Source organism: Parasteatoda tepidariorum, chromosome 10 (genome assembly GCF_982258835.1).
Source record: "Parasteatoda tepidariorum strain Cologne lab strain chromosome 10, Ptep-v5.0, whole genome shotgun sequence".
In the NCBI taxonomy this organism is placed as follows: Eukaryota; Metazoa; Arthropoda; class Arachnida; order Araneae; family Theridiidae; genus Parasteatoda; species Parasteatoda tepidariorum.
In genome coordinates, this window is record NC_141764.1 from 25,718,114 (window position 1) to 25,737,537 (window position 19,424).

At 34.3% G+C, this 19,424-nt stretch overlaps 2 protein-coding genes across 2 annotated transcripts in view; both read right to left on the reverse strand.

Moving 5' to 3' along the window:
- The window catches only part of Ubc6 (ubiquitin conjugating enzyme 6), a 24,173-nt gene extending 19,518 nt beyond the window's left edge, over positions 1-4,655 (reverse strand). The window contains exon 1 of the mRNA XM_043046634.3: positions 4,165-4,655. Coding sequence (XP_042902568.1) covers positions 4,165-4,208 — 44 coding nt within the window. The 5' untranslated portion in view covers positions 4,209-4,655. The remainder of the gene's footprint in view (positions 1-4,164) is intronic.
- Positions 4,656-7,541: 2,886 nt separating this feature from the next.
- On the reverse strand, positions 7,542-16,844 carry LOC147802454 (uncharacterized). The gene is made up of 4 exons (XM_087152703.1): positions 16,719-16,844; positions 14,905-15,939; positions 11,706-12,821; positions 7,542-11,585 (listed from the first exon to the last, which is right to left on the reverse strand). Exons 1-4 carry the CDS (start codon positions 16,842-16,844, stop codon positions 7,542-7,544), a joined length of 6,321 nt encoding a protein of 2,106 aa, XP_087008829.1.
- Between the last annotated feature and the right edge of the window lie 2,580 nt (positions 16,845-19,424).

Genomic DNA, 19,424 nt, shown 5'->3' on the forward strand with positions numbered 1-19,424 from the left:
GTGGCAACCCTGTAGTAGCTTAAAACATTATTGATCGGAAAATTAGTGACTATTCTCTTTTTTCCAGTGAAATGAACTTATATTAAATTAATATAACTATAATTTAAAGCATAAAATATCTATCAACATGTGTAGTTAATTAAAATATGCAAGTATCAATGCAATTTTTTAAATTTGAGCAAATTCAGTACTTTATTCATCATCACAATACAATTTGTGCTGTCTGAACATAGCATAACAGAACATTAGTTACAGTCAACCTATTTCGAATTTTAGAATGTACAAATGAAAAATTTGAAAACACTCTTTCAGACTACTAGAACGACATGAGTGTAAATGAGACGTTAATTCACAAAATTCTCTGGAAATTTCACAAGAATTTTGCACACTACGCCACCATTTACTAGCATCATTGAGGTCAAAAACTTTCAATCGTTTAAAAATTATTACCCTTATATTAATTATTAATATTTTAAAAATAATTTTCTCATGTAATGTATCAAAATTATTATTCCTTATGATTGAATTAAATTTGATTCAAGTATTTTGTAGTAATATTTAACCAACAATTCAGAAAATTTGTTTTTTTGCCGGTTTTAACCATTAAGTCGGTTTTTACCAGTTTAAGTCGGTTTTTACCAGTTTAAGTCGGTTTTTGCCAGTTTAAGTCGGTTTTTACCAGTTTAAGTCGGTTTTTACCAGCTTAAGTCAGCTTTTACCAGTTAAAGTTGGTTTTTACCAGCTTAAGTCAGCTTTTATCAGTTAAAGTTGGTTTTTACTACTTTCATGACAAAAAACCCTTTTTGCTGGCAAAAACTCCAACCCAGCTTAGCGATAATTTAGGAGTAGATTACAATACAGAAATATTCAAAGCGTTATAAACCCAGAATCATTATAATGGCTGCCACAAGCATGCAGTTAAAAATGTGCAATCACACTTAATCTTGTGTATTGAAAACAGATTATATGAAACGCTAATACGTATGTATCAATAAAACCGATGATATTTCTTTTTTCGTGTTGGCACCAGTTTTCATTTTTAATTGATAGGCTTCGGAGAGCAAGAGCACGTATTGAGCATCATGTGGGTTATCTATATTATATAAAACGCTAATACGTTTTAATTGATAGGCTTCGGCTCGCAAGAGCACGTGGTGAGCATCATATGTCTAATCGGGTGAATTCTCACCAAATTATCAAAAAAATTCTCACAAAATTATCTTCATCGAAGCCGATGCTTTACATCCGGCGTTCAGTACTATTTCATATTGTTTTACAACACATGGTTTTAGCCCTCTGGTGGGAAAGACTTTAAAACAAAACTTACAACAGTTACTTTTCTCAACAACTGAAATTTAGAATAGTGTGATTAAGAAAAATATGTGAACTGTTTGCAATTTCAAATTAATATTGAAATGCACAGGTTTAGAATTTTCTACAGTGAAAAGTTTTCGGAACTTCAGTGTTCAAAAAAGTATACAAAAGCTAGGCGTTAAGAACGTATCCAATGAGCAAGCAAAGCGAGCATCGGATTGCAGAGCAATCCGAAATGAACTGCGAAGGTTCTAGCGGGGTTGGCGAGCTCCAATGAGCTCGGGGCGAAGCCTTGTAGATTGATTTATTCCAATCCCCCTTTAATAACTACACATTTAGAAGTAATGGAAATTAAAAAACAATGTGCACTATCATTATCAAAGCTTTTTTATCAACCCCGTGGCAGAATTTTTTGGGGCTTTCTGCGACATACCTCTCTAATACTAATATCTATCTGCAAGATACTTTAAAAAAAACAAAACAAATATACATATTAGTAACAAAAGCATCTACTTCATATAAAAAAAAAAAACTTTTCAGATGAAATAAAATAATTTTTTAATTAAATATTTAATATTTTTGTTCTAATATTACGGGCTATATTCTCGCCTTTTGTAGGTACAAAACACACCAATTATTTCTTTTTTCGCATTTAGTAAATCACCATCTCATTAAAAAAAAATTAAATCATTAAATCCGTAGCAGTAAATAGGACTTTTCAAAAAAGGGGTACTAAATGCGCGTTTTCAGTTTGAGATTCAGTTGTAATAAATAATATCATGTTAAAAGTATCTGATTTTAAAGCTATGTGGAAATCGATAGTAATAACTGTATTAAAAAAATTTGAACAAACTTTTCTGCATAAAAGGAAACCAAATTTTTTACTTCGTTAATCTTTATTTTTCGTTGTTTTCAAATGAGAATAGAAAAAGCATTTTTTTCCCCACTCAGATTTGCGAGAAAGGTATCTTTTGAATATAATTCTGAAGAAAAGATAAAATCTTTCGAAAATTTCTGCAGGGAAAAAAAATTCTTTACTTCCCAAAAGAAAAATCTTTCTTCAAGAACTCAGTAACTTTCTGCGACAACGTCGCCGTGATTCTGCCACGGGGTTCATCAATACAAATAATCCCATTTACTCTGATAAGTATAATTTAGGCAGACTGATCAAACAGGTTAGACGGACCAGTTATTAAGTTACCAGTCAAACTTTTTTCAAGTATTGTTGAATTAGTATTTTTTGAAATTTATATCAACAGAACTGGGTTTTTTTTCCTTACAAAATTGTAAAAGACGATCTCTGTACTAGTACCAGCATTAAATCATTGGGGAGATTTCTGCATCATTATCAACAGCAGAAAAATTTGACAAAAGTAGGCAACTTCTGGACAGCAACATGCATGAAATTTATTAAAAAAACATCACAAATGGGGACAAATTTGTAACCCCCTCTGGACAAAACAAACCTGTACAGGTTTTATTTTTAAAAAGATACCTAACAAGTTTAAAATTCATTTGGCGCCTTTGTCACTGTAGTTGGTGAGAAAGATCAAGATACAGAAATAGTCCCAAAATAATCAATAGTAAGCTTTAGCGATTGTAGTTGATATCAGCAGGCATCAAAAAAAAGTCCTGGTACTTTTCAATTAGCTAAGTGGAGAGAAATTCTATCATTAAAAATTTCTTTTACTTTAATAAATTTTTTGTGAACATCAATTAGGTTCAGTCAAAAGTCATTGGAAGACAATTTTTTGGCAACTTCTCTCTTGTGCCTGTTTTTCATTATGAGTAACAATATCCTCAATTTTAGTGCGATCAGAAATGATACAATGTAGGGGTGATCCAAATCAAAGTTCAAATAATTGCACATTTGGCTAACAGAAGTCTGATACCCAGCTTTGAACTGAAAAAATTTTAAATTTAAAAGACTACTTAAAAAATTATAAATAAACTTTAATTTTTCTTCTGTTTACAGTTTTAGTTGATTACATAAAACTTTCCTCAACAGTTTTCACTGTAAATAGAAATAAAAACTCAATGAGAGCCTTTTACTATACCAATAAAAAAAATTGGAATTGGTTAAAGCGCATAAGATTGATTGACATGCTACAGGAGAAAAAATGTAATTAAGTTTAAAAACAAACAAAGGTAAGTTAAATAATGTTTAACAGATCAGGAAATGAATTAAAATTTATTATTATACCTATCAACAAACACATCAATGCCAAAATTGACTACGAACATGAAATAAGAAATTTATTAGTACAATAATTAAAACTAGTGAATAAGGGTTTAGAAGGATATTGGCATATCTACCAACTACAACTGTTGTTTTAATACTAACTTACCCCTTTTTACAATCCATAAATAATAACTGCCAATAACATGAGATAAATTATAGTAATTTACTTTGGATAATTTCAAAACTGAATATTTATTATTCAGGAAAATCAATTAGTAACAAAATAACGCTTTATAATTAAATAAATGGCAAGATATTCAGACCCCATAATTTTAAGGGCAATCAAGCACATCACAAAATAATATTTGCAAAACAAATTAATAAATATTATATAATTTACGTTTCACAAAGTAAAATGTTAATAGAAAAACAGTAGGGATAAAATCTCTGCCAATTCTCATAAGAACAACATAAATGTTGCTTAGTAAACAGAACGAAATTTGCACTGCTTATAGTAGACGTTAACAATAGAATTTTCACAAAAATTTCGGTCTATTGTTATGAAGTTAATCTCAAATTTCACTAGATTCTAATATTTCATTTTGATGTAAGCAATCAAATAAAGCTAGTATAATTATTTAGCAATTAAGTCGAGTTCAAATACTTACCTTTTAAAATCTCGCATAAGTCGTCTCCGAGCAGGAGTAGACATTATTCCGTAACTTTAGTGTTTGTCCAACAATTTGAATAGAAATATAAATAGTCCACAATTTTTTAAAGTAATATAAATGTATTTTTACACAAAAAAGTTGCTAATTTAATCAAAAAAATAATATAAATAGTAGCTTGAGCAACCCTGTCACCTTTCTAGTGTTCACTCGATAGTTCTTCTTCATGTGACGTCATAATCCGGGAATCGAAATACGTCAACACAAAATGAATGACTCAATCAATTTTCGTTACTTTTTTTAATGAAATAATTATAATAAACTAATGGAAACAATACATTTAAAAGTAACAATTTTAAAGCATCAAATTATTTAATTGTATAATTTTCAAGATTTTAAGCAAATGCTAGATTCCTTAAACAATATTTTTACTACTACTTTAACTTCTTTCAAACTCAAGGTCGAAAAAAGCTAATAGATGGCGCATCGTTAAATACTTTTCCTATGGCAGCAACAGGATTTTCATTCTCCCTCAACGGTCATCGGAAGTGCGTCAACAGCATAAAATGAGAATGGCCCTTATAAACAAGTGAGTAAATAAGACAAGCTTATGATTTAATTTTGAAACATTGCAAATAAAACACTTTTAGAACTTTCAGTAAAAATCTCGGCATTTTTAAATTAAATGAAAAACAATCAAAAAGAGCTTGTAATATTTAAATAGTAGTAAAACTATATTTACGTCACACTCCAGCTGCACAATGGACTATAACGCCATTATCATTGCTTGCTATTCACGTATACTTCCGATCACCGTTGAGAGAAAAGGAGAGTCTGATTAGTGAATTATATTCTTTCCCAAGAAATGCATCAGATTCTCCTTTTCTCACGACGATAATCGGAGGTAAGTGAATCGCAACCAGTGTGAACGACCCTTATTAGTGACGGTTTGGAAAACATCCGTGGGAATGATTCGAAGGTATCATCCCGATTTTCATCCTCTGCAGGGAGTGGCTCCCCCGTTTTGGAATTCTAACACCTGTACACGAAGTCAAGCACTTCACACTCGCATAGTTCAAAGAGGACCGATAACACACACCATCTGTTTCTCTGCAGGCTGCTCAAAATGGTCCAAACTCCATCTATGACAGAACTTCTCTTGTTAGCACCATTAGCGTGTATGTAGTCAAAGGGAAAGGAAGTACGTTAGTTTCTGTCTGGATTTTCTAGCGGATTCGAAATTGTTAAAGGAAACTATGCGAAACACAAAGCTACATTAAACATAGTTCTTAAGGAAAGCTTCGTAAGAAGATTTAAAAAAAATATTTTTGACAGTTAAGTAAGAAAAAATAATGGAAGGAGAAAATATCTTAGTATACTATTTTACAACTGAGTAGAGGTAGAGAAGGAAGGGGGAGAATAAAGACATGGAACCGGTTTTTCTCCAGATGGCATATTAGATCGTTGTGATGCGTATGCGTATTCAAAAAAATTAAACGTGAATCCATAATAAAAGTTTCTGCTATTACATACAATATTTTAGAATGATTGCCTTAATTGGCAGAGGAGAAATTTTTTTTTTAACGGTAGGTAGGTACTTTATTTGCGTCGCACTAGAGCTGCACATTGGGTTATATGCGACGGTCTGGAAAACATCCCTGAGGATAATCGAAGATATGTCATTGTAATTTTTATTCTCTATTATTTTAATGCAGAGTGGAACTTCTAAAATGGTGTATTATTAGTTTGTCTTCTCTTACAAAATAAAAACTTTCAGTTTTTTCGTATAGACACCCCTATCACAAAAAATAATGAAGTAGTTTATCTCATTTTTTTAACAGGTGCTCAATTTTCGTTTCAATTCATTACCATTAATCTTGCACACTCTTATTTAATCATCAAGATTCGTATAGCAATTATCAGGTCATTATAAATGGCATTATTATTCCCTTAACAAATAGTTTATACTTTTTGTTATTGATGTTGGTAATACAATATAATTGGCAATATAAATCATGAATTTAACAGCTCTGAACTAAAAATTATTATTTCATTTCACTGAGCCAGAAATATATATAACAGAACCAAGATTTTACGTTCTTTTTCGGACTAGCGTTACAAAATGTACCAAACGATAATACTTGAAATCGGTAAAAAAGAATGTAAAACTATTTTTCAAAAATTGACGCTTACGAGATAAACTATTAAAAAAATTAATGTAATCATGACTTGCTTTTCGACACAAATTTCAGCAATAATTCTCTCAGTACTTACTATTATTTACAAACTTGCTTTTTCTTTTACATTCGCAAATAAATATTCTTTCAGAGTTTTTACGATTTAAAAATCTTGACCAGGTGTGGGTATATCATCCGAAACATCAGCAATACGACTCAAACGATGTCTTGAAGATTTTTATAGTAATGGAGAATGGCCTTATGCCGTCTCCTGCAATTAGGGTCATCTGGGTCGTAGTTAGAGGAGGACCATATAAGGGGGTTGGAGTGTCCAGTGCTCTTAAGGAAATACTTAAGAGATCTATTTTTGTATAAGTCAAGGAAGCTAGGCGTACAGGTGTCATTATGGGTATTTTTGTTTCTGAAATACCAGGGTGAATTTGTGATATTGCGGAGGGTTTGGTTATAAGCACTTTGTAAGAGATTAAGATTTGTCTTTGCAGCCCCCCCCCCTCGAAGGTGGGTGCTGCATATGTTAATAGGGAAGTGCGAAGCATTTTAAAAATTAAAATTCCGTTATTAGTGCTGAGGGAGTTCTTTTTTAGAATAGGATAAAGTGCACATTTTGCTGCTGTGAATTTGTTTTTAACATTTCTAAAATGATATTTGAATGTCAGGGTTTTATCCACAATGACACCTAAGTACGTGGCCTTCGTTTCCCATTTGAGAGAGAAGTTGTTATCAATGATAACATCCTTCTTGTAGCTCCTTTTTCTGGTGAATAGCACCGCCTGAGTTTTGTTATAACGAATACTAAACAAAGACTTCTAATGATTCAATATATATCAACAAGGAATCTTACCTTGTTTCGGCTTCTTGTTGCCTTCACCTAGTATTCTCTTCCAAAGGTCTTGGGCTGTAGATAACTAATACACTTAGGCTGAAAAATACTTCGCACAAAACGTTTAAGAATTAAATTTAATAGTTAAGCATGATAAAAAAGGGAAAGCTATATACAGATGAAAAGAGTTGTACGTTGCATGACAAATTCTAAGCTATACCACGCTCGTGGAGAAAAAGTTCGTAATTGAATGTTTCTGTATTTGTCCGCTAGAGGGGATCGAGGCATTCTCAACACTCCCCTCCTTGAGTTCAGTAGAGTGACTAACTGAACTCAAAAAAAAAGGAAAAGTCACAGCATCAGGGTTCAAATCGATCAGGAACACGCACTTGCCTTCCAGCACGAGTTTGCAGAGGCGCACAATGAGGTGGAGCTTGCTTCTTTAGTTGTTCCGTCAATTTTTCTTCAGTTGTTCTGTTGACTTCAAGAGGACAAAGTTTTTTCAAAGGACGGATTATGATTCCGGATTTGGTTTGCAACTTAGCAGTTCGGGCATGTCCATCTTTACTTGGCAAAATCTTTAAAATACGCCCGAGAGGCCACTGAATTCTGCTTACATTGTCATTCCAAATTATCACAATGTCCCCAACTTGCAGAGCTTCTGAAGTTTTGGTCTTTGAAGAAGTTTCTCGAAGTTGACCAAGATATTCCGTTCTGAATCTCTTTCGAAGATTTTGACAGATTTCATTTCTGTATGCAAGTCGTTTTTTGAATTTTTCTTGATCTAAAATATCGAAATCTGCAACACCCACCTGTCTTATTTCTTGAAGGAACATCATTGGTGTTATTGGTGATAGCTCCTCCGCATCATCGGACACATAAGTCAGGGGGCGTGAATTCATTACACTTTCACAGTCACAGAGAACTGTTACCATTTCCTCGTAATTCAATGATGTTCTACCCAGAACCTTTCTTAGGATTTTCTTCATCATGCCAATTAAACGTTCCCAAAATCCCCCATACCAAGGGGCAGACGGGGGAATGAAATTCCAGGTAATTGATGACAGATTGGATTCAGTCTTTAGCTTTTCCCAATCAATGCTTTTTAGAAGGTTCTGTGTTCCAACAAAATTAGTTCCATTATCTGTGTAGACAACTGACGGTCTTCCCCTTCGTGAGATAAATCTTCGAAGTCCCAAAATTAAGTTTTCAGTAGAGAGGGATGATAAGAGTTCTAAGTGAACAGCCCGAAATATAGCACAAGTCACCATCAAGATCCAAGTTTTTTGACCATCTTTCAGAATGAGGGGACCAGCCAGGTCAGCACCTACAATTTCAAAGATAGCTGCATCCTTCACTCTATCTGCTGGCAAAAGACCATCTGGTACATTGGGAGGTTTAGAATGAAAACGTTTGCAGATGACACAAGATTTTATGGCATTTCTTATAGTTTTTCGACTTTTCAAGATCCAAAAATCCTCACGTAATGTGGACATCAGTAATTGAATTCCACAATGTCCTAATATCTTATGTTTCCAATAAATCAGGTTTTTAACCACAGGATAATCTGAGGGAAGAACTATTGGAAGACGGAAATTAAAATCATCTTCTCTCATAAATACCTTAGTTTTAATTCTGATCAGTCCTTCATCATCAATAATTGTTTTCCAAGAATTCAGTCTCTTATTTCCATCGATGGCAAAAGCATCCTTTTGGACACATTTCAGAATTATTTTCTCAGCATTTTTCAATTCTTTATTGTTGAGTTCTCCAGTGGTTCTGTCATTTTCTCTTTTCTTTGAATTTTCAGTGAATCGAAAAATCCATCCGGTTACTCTCAACAATTTCAAATAAGATGAGTACTTGTTGTAAAATTTTTCACTCTCCTTTACGTTAGTAGCAGTAACTATAGTCTTTCTTTTTTCTGCATTGATTGTATCGATATTTGGAAATATTTCGCTCTTCGGCCACTTTTCTTCAGGTTCTTTTAGAAAATCAGGACCATTCCACCATTCAGACTGCAGAAGAGTTTTTGCTGAGCAACCACGTGATGGTAAGTCAGCGATGTTTTTATTTCCAGGAACAAATTTCCATGAATTCGGGCAAGATAATCTTCGGATTTCTCTGACTCTATTTTCCACAAATGTACCCCATGGTACGTCAGTTCTAATCCAATATAAGGTATCCATGGAGTCGGTCCAGTAGTGAGTTTCTACATCTTCGAGTTTCAGATCCTTTTTGATGGATTCTGCTAACCTTGCTCCAATGCAACATGCCAAAAGCTCTAGACGAGGGATAGTTATGTTCTTTAACGGAGCTACTCGGGATCGAGCCTGGACTAACTGGCAGGTTACATCGCTCTCAACTTTAACTCTAAGGAAAACACAGGTGGCATAGGATTTTTTGCAAGCATCGCAGAAAACATGCAAAGATAAACTTCCTGAATGGAGTATGAACTCACTCAATCTTCGAGGTATTTTCACGTTTTGCAGTTCAAAAAGTTGATTTTTCCACTTATGAAACTCTTTAACAATATTATCAGGCAACTTACAGTCCCATGAAACTTTGATTTTCCAGCACTCTTGTAAAATTATCTTCGGAATCAAGGTTAATGGTGCAGTAAATCCAATTGGATCAAAAAGCTTGTGAGCTAATGAGAGAATACTTCTTTTCGTTACAGGTTCATCCCTAAATTCCAATTTTCTTAAATCACAAGTTAAAGTATCTTCTTCTGTATTCCATAGCAATCCTAGCACAGGTACTTTTTTTATATTCAAAGTTTCAAATGGAAATTCGTCTTTTTCAGCAATGCTAGTGGAATAGCTGTTGTTACACCAACCTCTAAGATCAAATTTGGCTGATGCGAGTAGTTTACAAGATTCATTTCGAAAATAGTCCAGTTCTTGAGGAGAATCGACACTGGTGACGCAGTTGTCCACATACATCGAGTTCTTAAGTTTGGTGGCTAGATCTTTAAGATGCGCAGGGGCTTGTTCTAAGTGATGGTCTAGAGTTGCAGCTAAAAGAAACGGGCTACAGTTTATCCCAAAAACAACCCTGCAATGACGATAAATGATCTCTTTTCTATGATCTCCTTCTTTCCACCATATGAAACGCAAATAGTCTCTGTCCCGCTCATCTAATGAAATTTGCAAAAATGCTTTCCGAATATCAGCGATGACTCCTATTTTTCCAACCCTAAAGCGATTCAAAACTGAGGGAATTAATTCAATTAAATTAGGGCCTTTTTCAATACAGTCATTAATGGAAACAGAGTTTCGAGTGCGAGCTGAGCCGTCAAAAACGGGTCTACATTTCGTAGTAGATTGTTCTTTAAATACAGCCCTATGTGGTAAATAACTAACATTCAATGTTGAAGAGGCTTCAGGTTCGCCAACTCTCTCAATAATCCCTTCAGATTCCCATTCATCAAAAACCCTTTCATAATCTTTAAGTTTGTCAATTGATTTTAAAGATCTTATCGTGTTCTTTAATCTTTTTTCTGTCAAGGATTTATTATCGGCAAGAGGTATGTGTCCATCTAACCATGGAAGGCAAACTTTATACCTCCCGTCATGATCCATCGTTACAGTTTCTTTAAAGTGTTTTAGGGCAAGATCCTGTAATTCTTCTCTAGATCGTTTTTCACAAGGATCAACAATTCCCAATGTATCTAAATCCCATAAATCTGTGATTTTTGCATCATTAACATGAAGGGATAGAACCAAAAGCGAACTATCAAATTTATCATGATTGGTTGACTTTCCCATTACAGTCCACCCTAGATTGGTCTTTACTGCCACTAATCCACAAGAGAGATGTTCTATACGATCTGTTATAAGCTTTCTTGCAACGTCGGCCCCCAATAGTAAATGTATTTCGTTCAAATTCCTTTCATGTAAACATTCCTTACTTTTTGGGGAAATATCACTCAAAAATATACCCTTTGACTCTAGATCTTTTAGCAACTCAAAATTATTAGCCCTGGGAATATTCGTACAGATTTTCTTTTGATCCATAGCAACTAACTCACAACTATATTTTCTATCGATACTACTTAACTGCAAAGCGAATCGATTATGCAATTCTGTTGATTGAGATCCTCCAAAAAGTCCATGAGTAATTTCTTCCACACCCAATTTTTCTAATCCCATTCTTTCAGCTACAAATTTACTAATGTAACTTTTTTGACTGCCTGAATCATAAATTCCCCGGATAAAGTGTACTTTACCTTTATTGTGTATACGAACAATCAATGTTTGCAAATATACAGTTTCAGATGATGTTTGATTCGTTAGTACATTATCTTCAGAATTAGGACTATTTTTATCTTTAATATCATGGTCAAATTTAGAAAAGCTCAAGACAGTTTGATGTTTACCTTGGCATCTACTGCACACAACCTTAAAACGGCAAAAGCGTGCAATATGGCCTTTATTTTCTAAACATTTAAAACAAATCCCCTTCTTTAACAAAATATCTTTTTTCTCTTCAACGGATAAATTATTAGCATATTCACATACGGAACTCTCATGCTTTGAGGAGTCGCAAAAACCGCATAATTTTTTATTCATGTTTTCATTTATTTCAGAAGAGATTAATTCTGAAGCGGAAATGAATTTATTTTTATTTTCTGATTTATTATATTTGAATCGAGTATCGGGAATATTTTGCTTACGGCTGGTAGAAAATGATTCAGAGAAACGGCGGGGTCGAAGGTCATCCGCATGATTCATTATTGCAGATCGTTCTCTAGAATTTAACTCCTTGGAGAGAAAGCTCAAAAGTTCTTTTATATCTGATTCAGTTTCACTTTCACGTCTGTTAAATTCTAAGACTAAATCAGGCGGTAAAATTTTAATGAGAATGGGGCATAAAACATTTCCGTAATTTTTACAGACTAATCCTAAGGATTCTAAACTTCTTATTTGGGTATTTATGTTATCATAAAATTTTCGGAAAGAAATTACATCTCGTGAGTTCTTTAATGGTTGCATATTTATGATATGATTCATGTGGGCGTTAATAAGAATATCTGTTCGGGCAAATCTTTCTTTTAATAATTTGACTGCCGTGTCATATGTTTCTTCAGAAATAGAAAAACCTTCTATTGTATTCAGGGCAGTTCCACCCAAATGAGCTTTTAAGTAATTAAACTTATCAATTTTATCGAGAGTGTCATTGTTATGAATGGCCGACTCAAAACTGTTCCAAAATGTCAGCCATTGTTTAAACTCGCCGTAAAATTTGGGAATGCTTAATTTGGGGAGTTTAATTCGAATACTTTCTTTTTGTTCACTTTTATAATTTGCAGACTCATCAAGTCCTAAGGATTTCTTATTTTTAGATTTTTCATTCGACATGTTTTCGTTTAATTCCTGAATTTTCTTGGTAGCGCGGAATTTACAACGAACAACTTTTTCACTGTACTCTTCTGATTTCGAAAATTCGTCTTCAAACTCATCTGGTGTAAACAAAACTTCTAATTCTTTGTTAATCGATTCAAGTGATTCATTTTTGTCTAGAAGAAAATGCAAACACTCTTCTAAAACACTGATATCTGACACTTCTGTTTTAAGTTCATTTTCTAATACATTCAGTGCTTTAGTAACAGACGATCTAAGCAAACCTCTTTTTTTCTTTAAAATTGTTATTCGTTCCTCCATTGTTTATTTTTTCAATTTAGTGCTAATTTATATTTTTCAGTTAAATTGAATAAGTGTTCAAATTAAAAAAGTTAACTACGTCCCAGCAGGGGATGCCATATAACGATTACTAAACAAAGACTTCTAATGATTCAATATATATCAACAAGGAATCTTACCTTGTTTCGGCTTCTTGTTGCCTTCACCTAGTATTCTCTTCCAAAGGTCTTGGGCTGTAGATAACTAATACACTTAGGCTGAAAAATACTTCGCACAAAACGTTTAAGAATTAAATTTAATAGTTAAGCATGATAAAAAAGGGAAAGCTATATACAGATGAAAAGAGTTGTACGTTGCATGACAAATTCTAAGCTATACCACGCTCGTGGAGAAAAAGTTCGTAATTGAATGTTTCTGTATTTGTCCGCTAGAGGGGATCGAGGCATTCTCAACATTTGTCGATATTAAGGGCAAGTTTCCAATTTTGGAAGTAGTCAATGACGGCGAGGAGATAAATAATATTCCTATTGATATCGCTGATATACTTGCTTTGTGTGACAATGGCTGTATCGTCAGCGTAAAGTGCAGTCAGAATACTCGGGTCTCTGGGGATATCATTAATAAAAATTAAAGCTACATACTCGAGAAACAGCCTCAGTATTTTCTGCCATCATTTTAAGCTCAGTTCTCAGGGGCGGTCAAAAGTAACGCCTACTCTTATCTATAAAACGAAATCCACGTCATCCGAAATAAACTGTTGTATCTCTCAGTAGCTGTAATGCGTAGCCGAATTACATTTAGGCCCGTTGCATACTCCGAAGTACGCTTATCATAAAAAGGATAGTTCGAAGCAGTTTTGCCTACCTCTAGCGTGATGTATATCAAGCAACTAGACTTTAACACGTTCACGCCGGGAAAAGTGAAAATACTGGTAGAAGAACTATTTCAATATTAGATAATATTCGGGAGGAGTAAGAATGGTAGAAATCATATAAATCTCGGTGCGGTGCCGCGAAGCGGCATTAACCGATTCATCTGTAGTAATAAATCGATGATGAGGAGTGGTGAGGTGGAATGGAGATAGGGGGAAGAGGGGGTGCTTAGCACCAAAAATCGAGAGTGTATTTCGTGTGCTAGGGCAACATCATATCCCTAAGGAAAAAGGCAGTGATTGGGCTAAATTTAGTGTTGTCGTCAATTAATTCAATATCTAGGAGTGAGTTAAAATTGCTGGTGGTACAGGTTTTTGCTTCATCGTAGAAATTTTTCTTTAAATTTTTTATATAGACGTTGATGTCATCAATTTTAAGATCCCTTTTTATACTATTATTGATAATGCATTTAGGGGCGCCGACGAGTCTTCTTATAATCTTCCCTTCTGCCATAGAGAGTTTATTTTTTAAATGATCACTTAGAGTGTTAATGGCGGGGCAGGCATAAGTTAGAATTGGCCTAATTGCCATTAGATAGACAGTGCGCTTGCATTTTGAGTCTAAAGATGACTTCGAGTTTAATATGGAGTTGAGGGCCCAATAGGCACCATTCGCTTTTTTAATAATTTTATTTATGTGTTGTTTCCAACTTAAATTAGAGGTGATGGTGACTCCTAGATATTTTTCACTCCTTGTGGGTTTAATGATCTGCTTGTATAGGACTATATCAGGAATAGTTCTACCTTTCTTTTTACTATTGAAAATAATCATTTGGCACTTATCCGGGTGTAGTTTTATCTTCCATTGTGAGCACCATTTTTCGATATTGTAGATCTTCTTTTGCATGTATTTGAAGGCTTGTAAATGACTCATAAATTTCGTGATAATTGCTGTATCGTCGGCATATAGGGCTGTGAATTCGTTTGGATTATCGTTATTAATAGGGAACTCAGCTGTGTATAAGATATATAGTAGTGGCCCGAGGATACTACCTTGGGGCACACCGGCATTAATGTTTTTATAAGCTGAGAACGAGCTATCGATTTTAATTCTGAACTTTCTATCAGTAAGGAAAGAGTTAAAGTAATAAGGTCTAATGAAATATTCATTTTATGTAATTTTACGATAAGTCCCTTATGCCATACTCGGTCGAAGGCCTTGGCAACGTCGAGCATAAGCATAAGGGCGGTTTCGTGTTTAAATTTAGCATTACTGATGTATTCGAGGATGTTTATAAGCTGCTTGGTAGTTGATAGGTGCTTCCTAAAGCCATATTGTTGGTTTGGGAGTAGGTGAATATAATCATTGAGTCTTCGTTGAATAATTTTTTCAAAGATTTTTGATAACATAGGGAGTAGACTAATAGGCCTGTAGTTTTCAGGATTAAAGGCTGTTTTACCGGGCTTGGCGAATAGAATGATGTCTGATTTCTTCCATTCCTCGGGAAAATATAGGTTTTTAATGGAGGCATTATAAATATTAACAATTTGGAATATTTTATTTCGAGGGAGATTTTTTATCATGATGTTCGTAATATTATCGTGCCCAGGAGCTTTCTTATTTGCGAGGGTTTTAATGATGCAGGTGACCTCGTCTTCTGATGTCTGTTCGATGTTGTTCTCAATATGGTTGTCTTGATTTATAATATTATTGTAGTAGTCATTTATAATTTTATCGTTTATGGGGCAGGTATTTTCAGTATTGTTGCTGAATTGGGTCTCCATGTTGGCGAAAATGCTAACTTTATCATCAGAGGTATATACTGGGCCGTTTGACCCTTTTAAAGGCATTTTGTTCAGAGGTGATCTCTTAAGAGACTTGGTCATTTTCCAAATTGAATTATCACTATTGTTCAGACTTTCGAGTTTCTCATTCCATAGGCTGTTTCTATGTTGATTACATTTTTCTTTTATAATTTTGTTTAATTTATTAAGTTGACGTTTAAGTTGCGGATTGAAGTTTCTCTGGAATCTTTTTCTCAGTTCATTTTTATCCTTAATAAGTTTTTTGATGTTATGAGGTAGTTTATAGTTGTTGAGGTTGATGGGTTTGAGTTCCGTAGCTTCAATATAAGCATAGGTAATGGCGTTAGAGATATTATTAATGGAGGAGTTTATATCATCATTGAAAATGGGGGCTGAATCTTCGTTAGAATCGGTAAGATGACGGGAGGAGTTAACCTATTCTCAACACTAACAATTCACTGTAAGGAAATTTATCACGGCGAAGAAGCAATTCAATATAAAAATTGCATCCGTTAAAAACAATTGGTAGTTATAAATTTTTATTATTCCCTGAAAAAAACTAAAAAATGAAATTTATTGTTACCAGTTTTTACTCCGGTTCGCTGCCAAGATGAGACAATCTAGCATGGCCCACCGGTGGGTCACCCCGGCGTGAACGTGTTAAAAGTATTAAGTATAAAAATTATTTTTTCATTTTCTTCGTACCTACCACCATTGAAAATGGTTAGCAAATACTTTAATAAAAGTCAAAAGTTATGCCCATAAGCAAAGTGAAAAAGTTGATTTGAAAATAAATATATTACATATAATTTTTAATTTAAGGTGGTAGATACTTAATCACATAAATATACATATATCCATTGCGTATAACATGAGACAGAGTTAGGCAAAAATGCAATCGATAAAATTTTTCGATTACAGTAATCAATTACTTGCAGTCATGCTTACAAGATAACATAATTTTGATTACAACTGTAATCTTGATTACAGCAAATAATTACAGTAATAAATTACTTCCAATCGGATTACAACTTTGAATACAGCTGTAATCTAGATTATACAGCTTTGACTACAGCTGTAATCGTAATTACAATAATCGATTACAGTAATAAATTACTTGTAATCATGATTACAACTTTCAAAAATTTTGATTACTACTGTAATCATGATTCCAAGTAATTGCGATTACAAGTAATCATAACAAAAACGATTACCGGCAATCCAAGTCTGCTTTCCATTGGATTAATTTTCTTCTTTATGACCTCGTCCGTGGTATTTTCGCTTCTAGGTCTCACGGCAAGAGCATACTTTCTTGCAAAATTAAGCTCTCCAAGATGCATGGTCTTTTTCACCACCTCCACATGTGACTTTCATTCCTAATCATTTCGTTCAGATCCGTGGTAGCTCAAGGCATAGAGTGTTCGCCCTCCAATGAGGTGAACTGTGTTTGAATCCCAGCGATGGTTGGTCTGTACTAGTTCCGCACCAGACTCGCACCTATCACAGTGCTGACATAAAATATTCTCAGAGTAGACTGATCCTGGGTTAGAGTCCCTTTGCCGTGAGCCTAACCTTGGGAGGTTTTCAACGTTTTTTTCTCCATGTAACTCTGATTAGTTTTGTGGCATAACTATAGCTCGTTCACCAGGAGTTGGCACTTGGCTCCGCCTTCATCACGTGGTATACGACGATACCATTTCGCTATTTTTGGGAGAAGGTTATGAGCAATCCTGAACAATGTTGCTATTTGGCGATCGTTTGGCAAAAATATTTATTTCGCAAACTTTATGTGCATTTTTTTAACAATAAATATTTCATAAATTTGATGATATTTTGCACCATTTTTTATGATATTTCTTTCCTTTGAGTGAATAGTTTGTCCTTTATGAGACATTTCGCTGGGAGAACAGCAGTTTTTAACTTTAAACTATATTTAATTAGCAAGTGTAATAAAAGGTATAATAACAGATGATAAAGCAAAGTAAGTGACTGAAAAAGAATTCACTTTTTGTGTTTGACGCAAATTAAGGGTTGTCTCAATTTCAACAACGGAGATGTTTCTCTTCTAACTCCCGCGCTGAAATGAACTCTGCGTCCCAGCAGGTGGAGCCAAGTCTCAACTTCTGGTGAACGAACTATACCAACCTTTTCATAGATGAAGGTTGACATAGTCGATAACAACTCACTCCCCACATTGGTGACCCAGACGTGATATGACCATGCCTATCTTAACAGTAACGCCCCCTTCGATCTGGTAACGCCTACTTCGAGGGATGATCCACATTGAACAGTTGACTTGCTACTTGTGACTGCAACATTATCCACCTCCTCACGCTGTTGCTGCTCAGTCTCGACTCGATCATACACAACGTCAGCCTGCATACACTCGACTGCTAAAGGCAACACAGGAGTGACTACGACCGTGAAGTTAATACACCTCTCACATTCAGCACTCAAAAACCCGGTGACCTTAATCCAGCTCTCCCGGTCTTTCACAAATACAGCAACTAGTACTCAGAGATGCCAACTTGCTCCGGACAGCAAATATATATTTTAAAGTGGTAGTTTATCAACTGTGATTCTTGGTTTAATAAATTCAATTTAGTAGATTTTTATCCACCACTATTTCTAAATAATTAGTAAACTTATACAATTCACCACTTTATGTTAATTGTGTCATGCAATACCCATTAAAAAGAAAGCAAATATAGTCAAATATTTGCAAAATTTACTTCGCAGCTATTTACCGTTTTATTAATTATTTTGGCGTGTCCGGAGCAGTTGGCATCTCTGAGTACTATCCGTTCATCGAATTCTATCTCTGGTAAAATTCTGGTGGGGGAGTATTGTGGCGTAACTACCACTACGTGTATTAAACATCAATTCACTGGTGTATATAAGACATGCTAACTTGATTCAATCACGAGGTACCTTTTGATAGATGAAGGTTGGCATTGTCGATAACTGATAACTCCTCTCCCCACAGTTTCATTAAAAAAAGTGCTCCTCAACGGCAAATTTTTCTCAATACTTGATCCATGATTTCCCTTGTCTTCTGGATTGGGTTCAAAATTACAAGTCTACAGAGTTAAACATTGGAGGACGTAAACCCAAAATTGAGTCGTCAGTTCAGCGACAGTTTTAAAATAGAATAAAATCATTTCGTTTAGGGTTCGTTCAGCCTTATTCTGCAGATATTTGGCATAGAGAGGAAAACCTTCCACGGTTAGCCCGACAGTAAGAACATTTTAACTCATGATCTGTCTACAAAGGAGAATATTTTAAGTCAAAACTGTGTTCAGTGCGAGTCGGGGGTAGACCACCGCTGGGATTTGAACCTGATAAACTTCACTAGGGGGTGAACTGTCATGGCATGTTAAATTTTTCTTCTTAAAACTTAAAAGTTCAAGATTAGCTATGTCGAAACACTAATGTCGCTACTACTAAAAAACTATTTCTCAAAGTCCGTAAAAGCTAGCAGCTACGGATTCTACAAAATATTTTAAGAGACGGTCAATTAACCCTTTTGAACGCCGTGGTAAGTATACTTACCACCACGTTTTACCACTTTTAATTTAGGTTTCCATTTTTCAATTACTTCAGCTTTCTTGAAGTGAGTTTGAATAAGATTGGTAACCATTTGTCACTTTTAAAAACGTATAAAAGTTATAAAATACTTGAAGTTTGTAGCATTTAAGGAATTTATTTTATAAATAAAGAAAAATAAAATTCAGTAAGTTCCTAATAGGTCATGTTAAATATATTGACCACCAAAAAAATGGCATTTTTATGAACTAAATGAGTTTTTCTTTTTTAATATCAATTACTGTTCTTAAAACAATTTCAATTCCAAAAATCATTCATATTCAAAGACTATCGCTAAAAAATATTTATTCGTAGTACGAAGCAAATTGGAAACT